We start from the raw sequence: 17943 nt of genomic DNA, 5'->3' as shown, positions 1-17943 counted from the left end.
TACGGTCCCGCACACCGTTAGGCCGTCTTCCGCTCACGCCCCAACATCGTGCAGCCCGCCTCCAGTGGTGTCGCGACAGGCGTGAATGCAGGGACGAATGGAGACGTGTCGTCTTCAGCGATGAGAGTCGCTTCTGCCTTGGTGCCAATGATGGTCGTATGCGTGTTTGGCGCCGTGCAGGTGAGCGCCACAATCAGGACTGCATACGACCGAGGCACACAGGGCCAACACCCGGCATCATGGTGTGGGGAGCGATCTCCTACACTGGCCGTACACCACTGGTGATCGTCGAGGGGACACTGAATAGTGCACGGTACATCCAAACCGTCATCGAACCCATCGTTCTACCATTCCTAGACCGGCAAGGGAACTTGCTGTTCCAACAGGACAATGCACGTCCGCATGTATCCCGTGCCACCCAACGTGCTCTAGAAGGTGTAAGTCAACTACCCTGGCCAGCAAGATCTCCGGATCTGTCCCCCATTGAGCATGTTTGGGACTGGATGAAGCGTCGTCTCACGCGGTCTGCACGTCCAGCACGAACGCTGGTCCAACTGAGGCGCCAGGTGGAAATGGCATGGCAAGCCGTTCCAAAGGACTACATCCAGCATCTCTACGATCGTCTCCATGGGAGAATAGCAGCCTGCATTGCTGCGAAAGGTGGATATACACTGTACTAGTGCCGACATTGTGCATGCTCTGTTCCCTGTGTCTAAGTGCCTGTGGTTCTGTCAGTGTGATAATGTGATGTATCTGACCCCAGGAATGTGTCAATAAAGTTTCCCCTTCCTGGGACAATGAATTCACGGTGTTCTTATTTCAATTTCCAGGAGTGTATCTAAAATGTATGTCTTAGAAGCTATGAACCCTTGTTCAGTAGAACAGACGTGTTTCACAGCAGCAAAGATGAACAACCGCTCATAGATCTTAATGTATGCACTCCACAGCGCACGTTTATTAGAATTTTTATTTCTCCAACGACCATTCGTGTAGGTAAAGGACAGTGATCAGAAAACGGACTTCGTTTATTTATTTATTTCTTTATTTATTGTTCCGTGGGATCAAATTAAGTAGAAGTCTCCATGGTCATGGAACGAGTCAATACATGAAATTATAACACGATATTAGAAACAGATAAAATGAAATATAAAAAAAAACATATTCAGGTGACAAGTCGTAAATTTAAATAAAGAAAATCAACAATGTAACACTGGAATTTGCTTAACTTTTTAGCTCTTCCAGGAGCTCCTCGACAGAATAGAAGGCGTGAGCTATGAGGAAACTCTTCAGTTTAGACTTAAAAGTGTTTGGGTCACTGCTAAGACTGAGTTCTTGTGGTAGCTTATTGAAAATGGATGCAGCAGAATACTGCACTCGTTTATGCACAAGAGTCAAGGAAGTGCATTCCACATGCAGATTGGATTTCTGCCTAGTATTAACTGAGTGAAAGCTGCTAACTCTTGGGAATAGGCTAATATTGCTAACAACAAACGACATTAAAGAAAATATATACTGTGAGGGCAATGTCAGAATTCCCAGACTATTGAATAGGGGTCGACAAGAGGTTCTCGAACTTACACCACATATAGCTCGAACAGCCCCTTTTTGAGCCAAAAATACCCTTTTTGAATCAGAAGAATTACCCCAAAAAATAATACCATACGACATAAGCGTATGGAAATATGCGAAGTAGACTACTTTTCGTGTTGAAGTGTCACTTATTTCAGATACTGTTTTAATGGTAAATAAAGCAGCATTTAGTTTCTGAACAAGATCCTGAATATGGGCTTTCCACAACCGCTTACTATCTATCCGAACTCCTAGGAACTTGAACTGTTCCGTCTCGTTTATAATATGCCCATTCTGTCTGATCAAAATATCGGTTCTTGTTGAATTGTGTGTTAGAAACTGTAAAAACTGAGTCTTACTGTGATTTAGCATCAAATTATTTTCCACAAGCCACGAACTTATTTCATGAACTACGTTATTTGATACTGTTTCAATATTACACACAAGATCCTTCACTATCAAGCTGGTGTCATCAGCAAACAGAAATATTTTTGAATCACCTGTAATACTAGAAGGCATATCATTTATATAAATAAGAAACAGCAGTGGCCCCAGCACCGACCCTTGGGGAACGCCCCACTTAACAATGCCCCATTGGGACTGAACATCACTACCACTCTCAATATTGCGGAGAATTACCTTCTGCTTTCTGTTCTTAAGGTAAGAGGCGAAGCAATTGTAAGCTACTCCCCTTACTCCATAATGGTGCAACTTCTGCAGTAACATTTTGTGGTCAACACAGTCAAAAGCCTTCGTTAAATCAAAGAAAACACCTAGCGTTCGCAACCTTTTATTTAATCCGTCCAAAACCTCACAGAGAATAGAGAATATAGCATTTTCAGTTGTTAAACCATTTCTAAAACCAAACTGAACATTTGACGGCAAATTATGTGAATTTAAATGCTCCAGTAACCTTGTATATACAACCTTCTCGATAACTTTAGCAAACACCGATGGCATAGGAATAGGTCTATAATTGTCAACATTATCCCTGTCTCCCTTTTTATAAAGTGGCTTCACTACCGAGTACTTTAATCGGTCAGGAAACCGACCACTCCTAAAGGAAAAGTTACAGATATGGCTAAGTACTGGGCTAACATACATAGAACAATACTTCAGTGTTCTGCTAGATACCCCGTCATATCCGTGAGAGTTCTTGGTCTTTAGTGATTTAATTATTAACTCAATCTCCCTCTTGTCAATATCATGGAGGAGCATTTCAGGTAACAGTCTCGGAACACTTTTTTCTAAGAGCGCTATATGATTCCCTGTTGGGACTAGGTTTCTATTTAGTTCAACTGCTATATTCAGAAAGTGATATTAAATACTGCACATATATGCTACTTATCAGTAACACAGACATTCCCACTATGCACTGATTCTATATCCTCGACCTGTCTCTGCAGACCAGCCTCTTCCTTTACGACTGACCATATGGTTTTAATTTTATCCTGAGACTTAGCTATTCTATCTGCATACCATATTCTTTTTGCCTTCCTAATAACATTTTTAAGCACCTTACAATACTGTTTGTAATGGGCTGCTGCATTTAGATATTGACTGTTTCTAACGTTTTGATATAATTGCCACTTTGTTCTACAAGATATTCTTATCCCTCTAGTCAGCCACCCAGGCTGCCTATTTGTGCTAGTACCCTGTTTTGAACGTTATAACGGAAGGCAACATTCAAAGAGCACGAGAAAAGTCTTGAGAAAAGCATTATGCATTGCATAATGTGCGGTATTTGACTATAAAAACTGTGTGCCAAACAATATTTTCATGTAGAAATTAGCCCAAGTGGCAACCTGACTGAAAATCTAAGGAAGGAGTAAAAAATTTAAAACATCCGAACACTGAGACATGGAATGAAATATTTTGCAGTACTAGGAAAATGGAAAATTCCGCAGTGATTAAAGTATACAGGTCATAAGCAGAAGGAACCTGCAAGCCACGCCAGGAACCGTTTAGAAATCGTTTAAAGGATGTGTCCAGAGATGAGTATACGGTGATATCTTGCCTGGAAGCAGGAAGCGCTGGTCGGTGCTGTTGGCTGGCGGGCGCCTGTCTGCACCCGCAGTGTGAGGCGCGCCTCGCAGCCCATTGTTGCCAGGAGCAGAATGGCTGCCGGGCGACGGGCCAGGGATGCGCTGCCGCCGACATAGCACGTGCTTGTGTGTTTGTGTTTGTGTTTGTGGGGGAGGGGTTGGGGGTTCGCACTCCTGGTGGTGCTGACGCGTGCCCCGCATCTGCCGCAGGCACAACGACCTGCCGTGGAACCTGCGCAAGTTCCTGCACAACCAGCTGCGCGACTTCCGGTTCACGGACGACCTGCGCCAGGTGGAGCCCTGGAACAAGAGCCCCTGGTCGCACACCGACCTGCACCGCCTCAAGCAGGGCATGGTCGGCGCCCAGGTGAGTCTCGTTTCTTCATCTCCTTACCACTGTCCGTCCCAAATGTTCTCGATGATTAACAGGATCGAGTTTACTGACGTCAGCTCACAACCAAAACGGATCAGTACACGAAATTTCTATTGCTAAATAAAGTCTAAGTTTAATTCCTTAACCCACGGCCGTAACTACTTCCGCCCCTCCCAGGTTCTATAAAACCCTCCAAATCTTCGAAAGCCATGCAGTCCACCTCGCCTTCCGTATCCGCCTCCCGTCCCCCACGTGCACACTCTATGATCTCATTCCCTTCCCCCACCAGAACCTTCTCCTTTTCCTTGAACACACCTGCACCCTACATGTTGTCTGCCGCCTCGATCGCACTCACCTCCTGGTACACCCTTTTTCTCCACCTACAGCCCGTTGCCGCGCCTTTACCGTTACGTTCCATCCTATCTCCACCTCCACACCCTCCACCTCCTCTCCCAATGCAACTTCCAGCATCTGCCTCTCCTCGATGTTGAGCTCCACCCTGATGCCTACCCTTCCTACCAAATCTAACCCCACCTTCCTCCTGCCTTCCTCCTCAGGGCTCCCTCTCCTCCCCCTCCCTTCTCGTGAGCGGCTTCCCCTCCTACACCCCCTCCCTCTCCTGTGCTCCCCTTCATTGTCTCTGCACTCCATCTTCATCTCCCACCCCACCTGTCACCTCACCCTGACTCCCCTACTCTTTTCATCCTGCTCCCTCCCCTTCTGAACCTTGCTCTCCCCTCCTTTCCCATCCTCTCAGGCCTCTCCCTCAGCAGGTCCCTCCTGGCAGTTTTATTCTTCATTGTGTGTGCTTCACCTTTCCAATTGGGATTAAAGTATCTTGTTCTGGAGTGTTTTAATACTGTGGCCAACTTTTAACCAGTCTGCGTGACTTCAGTGTCTTTTTTGTGCTCTACAAATCGCCATCTGTTTTTTTTCACTTCATGTCGACTTTTTGAATTGTCCCCCATGAAGATGTTCATGTCAGTGTATTTTTACCTGCATTATCTCCCCTTACTTTGTTTTTATGTCCCCCCTTTTTTATCGCCTTGCTATGTGTCATTTTCTTCTTGTATTAGCTGTCATATCACTCGGCTGAAGAGCGGCGGATAGTGCCACTGACAGCCCTCCCCTGCCCATATAGGGCAGGGGAATGAAATCACAATAAAGGAAAAAAAAGCCGTAACTACTATGGAAACTTCACCTACTAACCATCCAACAAAAACACTGCGATAGACGAAAACTGCTAAAGCTACTAACTGTCCCAACTTGGGGATTGCACCCCTCTACTGCCCTTCACATCTACAAAACCCTGATCTGACGCATCCTCTCCAATGCAAATGTTTTATGGGTCTCAGTCGCTAGATATGTTAGAATGTCATTCACTCCTTCTTGCTTTCCACCCCCATTTAGCTTCTCCCACTTGGATCCTCTACCATCTTGTCCTGCACTATCCGCAAACTGTATTCCAGTAACTCTAGAGTTTCCCCTCTGATCACCACCCTGGTAAACTGCCTTGCCTTAGTCAACACACCCCATTGTCACTAAACCTGCACACACTGCCTACAATACTTCAGCCAACGAAATAGATCCATATATTTATCTGTCCTATCAACTGTAGCTCTTCCCCACCAGTCCCACTTTACATCACAGCTTCCTTCTCCCTCTTCCTTCTCAATCAATCCCCATGCCGTCTTCTCTCTCCTCATCCCTTCTCTTGATAATATAGGCCTGCTGACCCACTAGATTGCCACTCACTTTGTCTTCCTACTACCCAGGCCCATATTGGTTGGTTGATTGGGGAAAGGGGACCAAACGGCGAGGTCATCGGTTGCATCGGATTAGTATTGGATGGGGAAAGAAGTCGGGCATGGTCTTTCATAGGAACCAGCTGAACCCCCAGAAGTGATTTAGGAAAATCATGGAAAACCTAAATCAGGATGACGAGGAATGCCTGATGGGATTTAGGAAAATCACCGAAAACCTAAATCAGGATGGACAGATGCGAGTTTTATCTGTCGTCCTACTATCCACCCCAATTTCTGTCTTCATCTCCGTAGTTACTACCCACTGATGCTACATTTATTATCCACACCCTTCAATCCTATAGATTACATTTTCGTCTTCCCAAACCAGTTTTTCCCCAATACTGGCTCTTCAGTTTCTTAGTGTAAGTTGTCGCGTTTTCAGGACTCGAACTCAATAAACAATTAAATTACGACCATTCATTCTGTTACATTACAAATCTATATTATGGATGATAATGAGAATTTCATTAAACTGGCTGTAGATCAATTCAATAGTTTGGTCCCTCAGTTTATTTGTGCTAGCACTATGTTCCAGACGCCAACCAATAACTCAAAAGATATCTCCATATAATTACATTCATTATGTAAACACAATTTACGTATACATTCACAGCACCAACATCCATAGCCTTGTTTTTGCTTTGTTGTCAACTAAAACTCTGGCAGAGTTTCAATTAAATACACGTATTATCGGTCGCAGTGACCTACCTAAACTACTACTTCCACTTAAGTCTTGTGACGTCTCTTAAAAATCTATACTCGACTCCCTCCTGGGAGCCATCTGGCGCATTTTCCTTCTAATATTTCTGCAGATACTTGTAATTTCGCTGTGCAGTGTGTAGCAGGAGTCAGCCCAGACAAATGCTGCTCGTCATGTCCTTCGTGCATTGGCCAGTGTTGACAGTAAGCGTCGGTTTGATTTTTGAAGCATAATTTTACATGCCTCTTCGATAGAGTGGTGTCAAATATCTCTAGTGCGATATTTATTTCATCGATATGAAATTTCAGGGAGAGAAAACACACTAAGAGTGACTGAGGAGTCCAGCTGAATGGTGGTAGCAGTAAAAGTAAGACGGAGTGCTGTTGCTCTTGGAGTACTGGTTACTCTTCAAGATTTGCCGTACCTGATAATTCATATGGATGAAACAAGTATCGTACCGGATAAATCGGTGACCTCTATTTTGAAGGTACATGAAAAATGACATTCTAAAAATCATTTTGTTTCCAACGAAATCCAAGACGGCGCAATCTGTCGACGTTAGGTGTTACATGAAAGATATGATGCACTTTATTAATTTGGGATGACTGAAGCTGTACACTGTTGTTGTGGTCTTCAGTCCTGAAACTGGTTTGATGCAGCTCTTCACGCTAATCTATCCTGTGCAAGCTCCTTCATCTCCCAGTTCCTACTGCAACCTACATCCTTATAAATCTGCTTAGTGTATTCATCTCTTGGTCTCCCTCTACGACTTTTACCCTCCACACTCCCCTCCAATGCTAAATTTGTGATCCCTTGATGCTTCAAGACATGTCCTACCAACCGATCCCTTCTTCTAGTCAAGTTGTGCCACAAACGTCTCTTCTCCCCAATCCTATTCAATACCTCTGCATTAGTCACGTGATCTACCCACCTAATCTTCAACATTCTTCTGTAGCAACACATTTCGAAAGCTTCTATTCTCTTGTTGTCCAAACTATTTATTGTCCACGTTTCACTTCCATACATGGCTACACTCTATACAAATACTTTCAGAAACGACTTCCTGACACTTAAATCTATACTCGATGTTAACAAATTTCTCTTCATCAGAAACGCTTTCCCTGCCATTGCCAGTCTACATTTTATATCCTCTCTACTTCGACCGTCATCAGTTATTTTGCTCCCCAAATAGCAAAACTCCTTTACTACTTTAAGTGTCTCATTTCCTAATCTAATTCCCTCAGCATCACCCGATTAAATTCGACTACATTCCATTATCCTCGTTTTGCTTTTGTTGATGTTCATCTTATATCCTCCTTTCAAGACACTGTCCATTCCGTTCAACTGCTCTTCCATGTCCTTTGCTGTCTCTAACAGAATTACAATGTCATTGGCGAACCTCAAAGTTTTTATTTTTCTCCCTGGATTTTAATACCTAGTCAAAATTTTTCTTTTGTTTCCTTTACTGTTTGGTCAATATACAGATTGAATAACATCGGGGAGAGCCTACAACCCTGTCTCACTCCCTTCCCAACCAGTGCTTCCCTTTCGTGTCCCTCGACTCTTATAACTGCCATCTGGTTTCTGTACAAATTGTAAATAGCCTTTCGCTCCCTGTATTTTACCCCTGCCACCTTTAGAATTTCAAAGAGAGTATTCCAGTCAACATTGTCAAAAGCTTTCTCTATGTCTACAAATGCTAGAAACGTAGGTTTGCCTTTCCTTAATCTTCCTTCTAAGATAAGTCGTAAGGTCAGTATTGCCTCACGTGATCCAACATTTCTACGGAATCCAAACTGATCTTCCCCGCGGTCGGCTTTTATCAGTTTTTCCATTTGTCTGTAAATAATTCGCGTTAGTATTTTGCAGCTGTGACTTATTAAACTGATAGTTCGGTAATTTTCACACCTGTCAACACCTGCTTTCTTTGGGATTGGAATTATTATATTCTTCTTGAAGTCTGAGGGTATTTCGCCTGTCTCGTACCTCTTGCTCACCAGATGGATATAGTTTTGTCAGAACTCGCTCTCCCAAGGCTGTCAGTAGTTCTAATGGAATGTTGTCTACTCCCGGGGCCTTGTTTCGACTCGGGTCTTTCAGTGCTCTGTCAAAGTCTTCATGCAGTATCGTATCTCCCATTTCATCTTCATCTACATCCTCTTCCATTTTCATAATATTGTCCTCAAGCACATCGCCCTTATATAGACCCTCTATACACTCCTTCCACCTTTCTACTTTCCCCTCTTTGCTTAGAACTGGGTTTCCATCTGAGCTCTTCAAATTTACACAAGTGGCTCTCTTTTCTCCAATGGTCTCTTTAATTTTCCTGTTGGCTGTATCTATCTTACCCCTAGTGAGATAAGCCTCCACATCTTAACATTTGTCCTCTAGCCATGCCTGCTTAGCCATTTTGCACTTGCTGTCGATCTCATTTTTGAGACCTTTGTATTCCTTTTTGCCTGCTTCATATATTGAATTTTTATATTTTCTCCTTTCATCAATTAAATTTAATATTTCTTATGTTATCCAAGGATTTCTACTAGCCCTCGTCTTTTTACCTACTTGATCCTCTGCTGCCTTCACTACTTCATCCCTCAGAGCTACCCATTCTTCTTCTACTGTGCTTCTTTCCCCCATTCTTGTCAATTGTTCCCTTATGCTCTCCCGGAAACTCTGCACAACCTCTGGTTTAGTCAGTTTATCCAGGTCCCATCACCTTAAATTCCCACCTTTTAGCAGTTTCTTCAGTTTTAACCTACAGTTCATAACCAACCGATTGTGGTCAGAGTCCACATCTGCCCCTGGAAATGTCCTACAATTTAAAACCTGGTTCCAAAATCTCTGTCTTACCATCATGTAATCTATCTGATACCTTTTAGTATCTCCAGAATTCTCCCATGTATACAACCTTCTTTTATGGTTCTTGAACCAAGTGTTAGCTATGATTAAGTTATGCTCTGTGCAAAATTCTACCAGACTGCTTCCTCTTTCATATCTGAGCCCCAATCCATATTCACCTACTATGTTTCCTTCTCTCCCTTTTCCTACTACCGAATTCCAGTCACCCATGACACTACCTACACGAAATTGCAAACCTTTGTGGAAAAATCAGAGAAACTGTGCGCCTACCGTCTCTTAAGACGGACACCCTTCATATAACCATGTCTGTCCCCTCGGGACACATTTTATGTAAACATGTTTTTCCCCTCCAATTGAAGGGATGTGAGGTCACAACAACGAAGTATAACTATGAAGTTCGTAGTAGTATTAAGCTTTCTGATGGCTAGCACAATTTTAATTTACATTCGTTTTTACATAAATAAGTCTGTCCTTTGTCTGTTATATTAATGATATCATATATTTCAACTAGTTTTAAATACCTACTTCTTTTTGTGTCTATCATTTAGACTTTTAAATTTTATCTTAAAGAAACGAAGTATGCAAGTAACATCAAATATTAATCTTATATTTTCGATTCACATCCTCGAATCTTTCTTGTAACGTCTTTATGTAGTTTTATGTGTTAAAGTTCTGGTTGAAGAGAGGAATATTGTACCGCTGCCAGCGAGGTGAGATGTGACGGGGACGAAATAACAATAAAGAAAAAAAAAAATGCTACCCATTGGCTTTGACCCGTGACGTAGTGAAAATCAATCAGAGTATGTGAAAAAGATGGCGACCATACCATAACATCCAGGGCCATATATTGAAATGTGATTATTACAGTGGTTTGAGTGCAGGAATTTACTGCAGAAGCACAAGAAATACTTTGAGTTTTTAATTGTGATGCACAATCACAAATTATTAAAAGGACTCTTTATGGGTATCAACACAAATTGAGTACTGATGTCCTAAAATAAGATCTGTACAGCTGTAATGAAAACCTCGATATACACTAACAAAGAAACATTTTACAAAAAGAAATCGAAGCTTTTTCAAAAAACATATAGCGACACATAAGTACGCATATACGAAAGTATCGTGAATAAATAGGAATGGTTTAAGAATTTTAACTATTTATCGAAAAGAATACGTATTGGTAATCGAAAGAAGCCATACAGATGCAGTGGACACCACACAACAAGAGCGAAAAACAAAGAAAGGTATAGTAAAGAAGAAAATACAGAAAAATCGACAAAACACCATAATCCCCGCAGAAACAAAAGAAGCATTACTTCGTTGCCCCCACAAAGCAGAGATTAAAGAAATAAATTATCTTGGAACCAACGAATATATCGGAAGTTTATAACACTACCGGTTATTATTAAATCAGTGATATGCCAATAAAGTCTAGTGAAAGGACATTTCCTTGACGGCGATCGTGCGTAATGGAAAGGTATCGGACTGATTTTGTTTCCCTAGAGATTTCTGTTGGAAGGAAGCAGTAGCAAGACAAACGGGAATCCAAACATGGTTCTATTAGAAATTAGGTAATTTGCAATCACGTAAAAGGAAACGGTCGCTATCCTAATTGGGCGAAGTTCTGCCCAGAATTATCAAGGTTCATGATGAAATCTAACTATAGGATTGACTTTATTTGATATTGTACTTCTGTTTCGCTGATACGACAGTAACACCGTTTACCAAATAATGTGCCAATGATGTGACTTTAAGTACACGGGAGGAGTAAAATGGTTCAAATGGCTCTGAGCACTATGGGACTCAACTGCTGAGGTCATTAGTTCCCTAGAACTTAGAACTAGTTAAACCTAACTAACCTAAGGACATCACAAACATCCATGCCCGAGGCAGGATTCGAACCTGCGACCGTAGCGGTCTTGCGGTTCCAGACTGCAGCGCCTTTAACCGCACGGCCACTTCGGCCGGCACGGGAGGAGTACTAGGGTGTTTAGGCAACAACTGGTTCTCAATAACAGTTACTATATGTACGTTACAATAGGAAGATAACAGTAATTATAGGTGAATGACAACTAATGGTAGAGCACTAGTGACTTCGACAAGTGATTCTTTTATCAGTTTAATTAGGGACGTTACTACTATTGAAATACATATGAAGTAACTGTATCTTTTGTAGCGATTATTATTTTTATTCTCAAGGAACATCTACTTCCTTATATTATTTAGCTGAAATGGAACCTGGATCTAGTATAGTCTGCATATTTGTAGCCAGCTACTTATCCTTGATTGCTGTTATTGTAATATGACATTAAAATTTGGGTCAAATGTTAGCATGGGGACGCAGAAACTGATAGATCGATAGACTCAGATTCAAGGCTGAACACATTCGTCGCAACACAGCATGGGAAACACTGTCAACTACATAACACATGAAGTTGCCAACATTATTTCAACAAGAAGAATCTTCAAACTGAAACCTTTAACATTCTCTCAGTATTTGTGCTTTAATGAAACTTTAGCTGTCCATTTAAGAAAATTACGTGAAGTAATTCAAAACTTATGCTCAACAAAGAATTATGTACTTTGCAACTTCACAGTTTTTAACTTCTTCTAAGGAAAGTAGCTCCTTTTCAGTTCAGTAAATTAGGATACTCAGATTTATCGTAGCACTTGGGATAGGGCCCTGTCTTGGTAGACGACTAAGGATAAAGTACAGTGGCTTAAAACGACGTTTGCAGAACACAAAATTGTTATTGAAAACAAAGCCCAGGTAACAGGTTCATGCAGTGATACAGTACTGAACCGATAATTTGGGCTGTAGGTGGTGGCAGCGTCGATCTCCTATGCTATTCAAAATAGGGCGGCAAAATTATCCATGACTCAACCTATTTAACAAGCTCTGAAAAGTTTCTTCTTAGCGTCGGATTTTCGTAGTACAGAACTAACCGAAGTATGCCATGAAAAATAAGCCACATTACATCCGCATCCAAGACTATATTATATAATTTTGTAGTTTTTCTCACCTATTTTAGTTCACAAGATGCGCAGCCTTTGCCTGCTAGCCACCGATTAACTCATGCCACACACCTTTACATGCGTGTTACAGCAAAGAAAATTGGTTATACAGAAGTCGCATTAAGTAAAAAGAGACAAAGACTTAGACAAGACCATTGTAGGTAACATCGATTATAGTTTAATAGTTAATTGTTGGTTTTATTTAGCTTTTAGATCATGAGAGAATCCTAACAAGAGAAGTCGATAGGGAAATTGACTGTTGCTTAATATTGCGATTTATCAGCATTCTCGGTTGATTTGAGCCTTTCTAATCAAAGAGTGCAGCTGTGCAGCATCTTGCGTAATGTACACTCCTGGAAATTGAAATAAGAACACCGTGAATTCATTGTCCCAGGATGGGGAAACTTTATTGACACATTCCTGGGGTCAGATACATCACATGATCACACTGACAGAACCATAGGCACATAGACACAGGCAACAGAGCATGCACAATGTCGGCACTAGTACAGTGTATATCCACCTTTCGCAGCAATGCAGGCTGCTATTCTCCCATGGAGACGATCGTAGAGATGCTGGATGTAGTCCTGTGGAACGGCTTGCCATGCCATTTCCACCTGGCGCCTCAGTTGGACCAGCGTTCGTGCTGGACGTGCAGACCGCGTGAGACGACGCTTCATCCAGTCCCAAACATGCTCAATGGGGGACAGATCCGGAGATCTTGCTGGCCAGGGTAGTTGACTTACACCTTCTAGAGCACGTTTGGTGGCACGGGATACATGCGGACGTGCATTGTCCTGTTGGAACAGCAAGTTCCCTTGCCGGTCTAGGAATGGTAGAACGATGGGTACGATGACGGTTTGGATGTACCGTGCACTATTCAGTGTCCCCTCGACGATCACCAGTGGTGTACGGCCAGTGTAGGAGATCGCTCCCCACACCATGATGCCGGGTGTTGGCCCTGTGTGCCTCGGTCGTATGCAGTCCTGATTGTGGCGCTCACCTGCACGGCGCCAAACACGCATACGACCATCATTGGCACCAAGGCAGAAGCGACCCTCATCGCTGAAGACGACACGTCTCCATTCGTCCCTCCATTCACGCCTGTCGCGACACCACTGGAGGCGGGCTGCACGATGTTGGGGCGTGAGCGGAAGACGGCCTAACGATGTGCGGGACCGTAGCCCAGCTTCATGGAGACGGTTGCGAATGGTCCTCGCCGATACCCCAGGAGCAACAGTGTCCCTAATTTGCTGGGAAGTGGCGGTGCGGTCCCCTACGGCACTGCGTAGGATCCTACGGTCTTGGCGTGCATCCGTGCGTCGCTGCGGTCCGGTCCCAGGTCGACGGGCACGTGCACCTTCCGCCGACCACTGGCGACAACATCGATGTACTGTGGAGACCTCACGCCCCACGTGTTGAGCAATTCGGCGGTACGTCCACCCGGCCTCCCGCATGCCCACTATACGCCCTCGCTCAAAGTCCGTCAACTGCACATACGGTTCACGTCCACGCTGTCGCGGCATGCTACCAGTGTTAAAGACTGCGATGGAGCTCCGTATGCCAAGGCAAACTGGCTGACACTGACGGCGGCGATGCACAAATGCTGCGCAGCTAGCGCCATTCGACGGCCAACACCGCGGTTCCTGGTGTGTCCGCTGTGCCGTGCGTGTGATCATTGCTTGTACAGCCCTCTCGCAGTGTCCGGAGCAAGTATGGTGGGTCTGACACACCGGTGTCAATGTGTTCTTTTTTCCATTTGCAGGAGTGTGACACGAGCACAGAGTAAACATATGCAGAAGCCATCACATACTCATACAACGTCCAATTGTCTTAGCTTTTTTCAGACGTAGGGGTTAAATGGACTGGCTAATATAATTAGTTAGACGTAAAGCCCAACAGGAATAGTGGTATACGTTTATTTCCAGTACAGAGTGATGGTAACTGGGTAGCAGGTGAAATACTGGATATTACAATATTTTTGCAGAGAGATCTAAGATCTTATGGCCTTGTAGGATACACAACAAGAACAGATTCAGTAAACAAAACACACTCACCAGCATGACGCTACTTACGGTTCATAAGCAATGGAGCAATACATCTTGCAAGTTAATAAAGAAAGGTGCTCGTTCCACATGAGTAAGGAAAACATGAGGTGTTAGATTCTGAAGTGGATTTCAGCTGCACTACGGTCGGTCGGAGAAATGACTCACCATGAAGGTACACTGAAAAAAAAATACCCATACTGACTACATGACCATAGCTTCACTGGCTCAGCACTGAAAGAGCTAGCTCGCAGGGGAATTCGAAGATAACTTTCTACAGATCGTAGTATAAGAGCTATAACCTCATAAAGCACAGTTGACGTACATTTTTTGACGAAGAGGCACCAAGAAATTTATTGATTAACCTCATAATGTATGCTAGAGTAGGAATCAAAAACTACCCGACATAATCTAGAAGGATAAAGGACAGATGAAATCACTAAATTGTTGTGAAGGACATCTAACTGAGACTCCGACATGTGACTCATTACACAAAGAAACATCCAGAAATTCATTAGTTAATCGAGCAATTTATACAACAGTAGCAAGCAAAATCTGTTCTACATCATCTACAAAGCATCTACTAGGAAAGCACTCGTATATTGTGGAGCACATGTAAAAGACACTCCAACTGTAAGTTTCCTTTAATTTACGTCTATAGTCACACAGATTTTATTAACAGATTACCGGTTTTGGTCTATAATGACCATCATCAGATCTGTTTTATAAAAACAAAGTCATAATTTACTGCTTGTGGGACTCCAACTCGTCGATCATCACACAGAAAAGAACAAAAACAGCCACGGTTTGCGAGTTACTCCCACACAAAAGATTGTATAGGAAAGACGTACACGTCACGGTGAATTCTTCTACGAGTATGTCACTCATCGGCTCTATAAGCGACCAGATTACGGCAGATAATGGACAGGATCAGACCACACAGATATGGTCAGTGAAACAAAGCCGTCTATCAGAATCTCTTAACTGACTCATTAAACTTTCTAGAATACTGAACCAGCATCGAAACACAAATAATAATAGCTAAGATGTTCAATCTACAGTTTGCCTGAAAGGCCTCTTTAAAATTTGAGATCAAAAACACTTGAAATTAGCACAAGAGTACTTCATAAATTACTTTAGTACAAATCCTGCAGAGTTCCGCATTCAAACAACTCTTTAAGCCACTTGCGGAATACATAATAGCTTCTACAATATTCTCACGCAATGCGTATACCTTCCCTGGAACGGCGTGTGTGTGTGTGTGTTTGTGTGTGTTCTCTCTCTGGTGTCCTTTAGTCGGGATGCTCGCTGACCAGCTGCTCGTCCCTCGTCCCTAAGGTTACCCGTTTCCGCCAGAGGGGTTACCCAATTAACAGTTACTGCCAATTTCGGCGCAGTGACTGATTTTGTGAGGAAACACGGACTCGGAGACACATTACCCAGTTACCTTGAAACTGTCGCTGAGAATGCTAGAAACGGGAAAAGGATTACGCTGCTACTATGTTGATACACAAAAAACATTTAAAATAAACGTCCATTCAGTTTTGCAAAATACCAGTTTTCTTCCAATAGAATTGCTCTAATATGTCTTTATGGTATATTAGAGCTTATATCAGATGAAATTATACAACGTGTCAACATATTAATAACTGAAGCGTTAATCTATTGTAATGAAAAATTATAAAAAGGAATTCAGTTTGAAATGTACACAAAGGAGTGATATCATATCAGCCATTATCGCTACGACACTGGTCAAAAGTGATGGCAAGTATTTCAGACTACCTAACAAGTGCAGATGAAGGAGCAGTGCCAATGTGGACGGCTTTACTCCGCGATGCGTAGGTTGTAAACACTTGTGGTTCACCTCGTAGCTAATGTGACAATGCTTTTAGGTAACCAATGAGAGGTGAGAGAACTGCGATGTATTTTCAATGCCGAGGTCAAAGACGTTTGATATTCTTTGCAGATTATTCGTAGCCACATTTGGACGGAAATGGCTTCTTTAAATTTTTGTCGGCACACATCCGACTTTTTTTCGGAAAGAAGTTTATATTGACGGACTGATCTGTATTTCTGTAAGCCTAGAGAGGAGGTGTTTCATTTTGAGATGGTGAAAACAACCAATTTGGTATCACAAGGAACTATTTTCCAGCAGTGGAGTTTGTACTAACAAGCTGACTTTCAAACAATCTGGATGTTTAGGCTAGATTAAAAGATGAAAGTTCCGTTGCGGGGTGATGAATCCAACGAATCTGATGTCGTGAGGAGATACTCAGCCGTGATTTGTGAACAGTTACAATGATGATTCTGGCTGTCACTTGTATGTTCGTTGCGGAAAATATCTTTGGAACGTTTCATACTAAGGCCGATGTACTCGTATTTCCAAATTCATTGTGTATTTCCTTGTTATATACTCATGAGATTTCGCACAATTGCTTCAACTTATTGCTACAAAATATATGATATGGTTCCTGCTCTCTCATTGGGTGCTTACAACCAGCTGCAACAAGCTGTTGATACAACCGCTTGAATTCCCATCACAGATCCTGTGCTACAAGGAGTGTCGAAAAAAAAGTCTTTTTAATCAATGTCTACACTACGCTGACCATACCTGGCATTCGATAGCATTTCATTTAAGTGTAACATTAATACTGGGAGCTAAGAGCCCAGCTAAGACCCAGAGGAAGAGTGGAGATATTTTGGACAACTTGCAGGACGTGCAGTATGTCAGAAGCATTAGACTCTCCAGGAGGAGAAGTACGTGGGTCACTCCAAAAGAAATGCACACTATTTTTTAATCTATCTTTTATTCTACATGTTTGAAAGTTTTACAGTGTGTAGATACATCCTTTAGTAACAATATTTTCATTTCTCCAAATAATTACCATCCCTCTCAACTGCCTTACACCTTCATGGAACCAGCGCCTGTATACCCGCACGGGAAAATTCTGGACCAACCTGTTGGAGCCACTGTTTGGCAGCGTGTACAAGGGAGTCATCATCTTCAAACCTTGTTCCACGAAGAGAGTCTTTCAGTTTCCCAAAGAGATGATAGTCACATGGAGCCAGGTCAGGACTGTAAGGTGGGTGTTTCAGTGTTGTCCATCCGAGTTTTGTGATCGCTTCCATGGTTTTTGACTGACATGTAGCCGTGCATTGACATGCAAAAGCAGAGCATCCTGCTTTTGCCGATGTGGTCGAACACGACTCAGTCGTGCTTGAAGTTTATTCAGTGTCATCACATATGCATCAGAATTTATGATGGTTCCATTTGGCATGTTGTCCACAAGCAGGAGTCCTTCGGAAACGAAAAACACCATAGCCATAACTTTTCCAGCAGAAGGTATGGTTTTGAATTTTTTTTTCTTGGGTGAATTTGCATGATGCTACTCCATTGATTGCCTCTTCGTCTCTGGTGAAAAATGATGGAGCCATGTTTCATCACCTGTCACAATTATTCCAAGAAATTCATCTCCACCATTCTGGTACTGTTCCAAAAGTTCGCTGTATAACGGTTTTCTTGATTCTTTGT

The 17943-nt window shown here is 42.7% G+C and overlaps 1 protein-coding gene across 1 annotated transcript in view; it reads left to right on the top strand.

Moving 5' to 3' along the window:
* LOC126175362 (dipeptidase 1-like) overlaps positions 1–17943 on the top strand; it is a 761174-nt gene that overhangs the window by 99903 nt on the left and 643328 nt on the right. Inside the window, exon 2 of the mRNA XM_049922122.1 lies at positions 3825–3981. Within this exon, the coding sequence (XP_049778079.1) occupies positions 3967–3981 (15 nt within the window). The 5' untranslated portion in view covers positions 3825–3966. The remainder of the gene's footprint in view (positions 1–3824; positions 3982–17943) is intronic.

Source organism: Schistocerca cancellata, chromosome 3, assembly GCF_023864275.1.
Source record: "Schistocerca cancellata isolate TAMUIC-IGC-003103 chromosome 3, iqSchCanc2.1, whole genome shotgun sequence".
NCBI classification, from domain to species: Eukaryota; Metazoa; Arthropoda; class Insecta; order Orthoptera; family Acrididae; genus Schistocerca; species Schistocerca cancellata.
The sequence above is the reverse complement of the archived record's forward strand: the minus strand, read 5'-3'. Positions and strand labels throughout refer to the sequence as shown.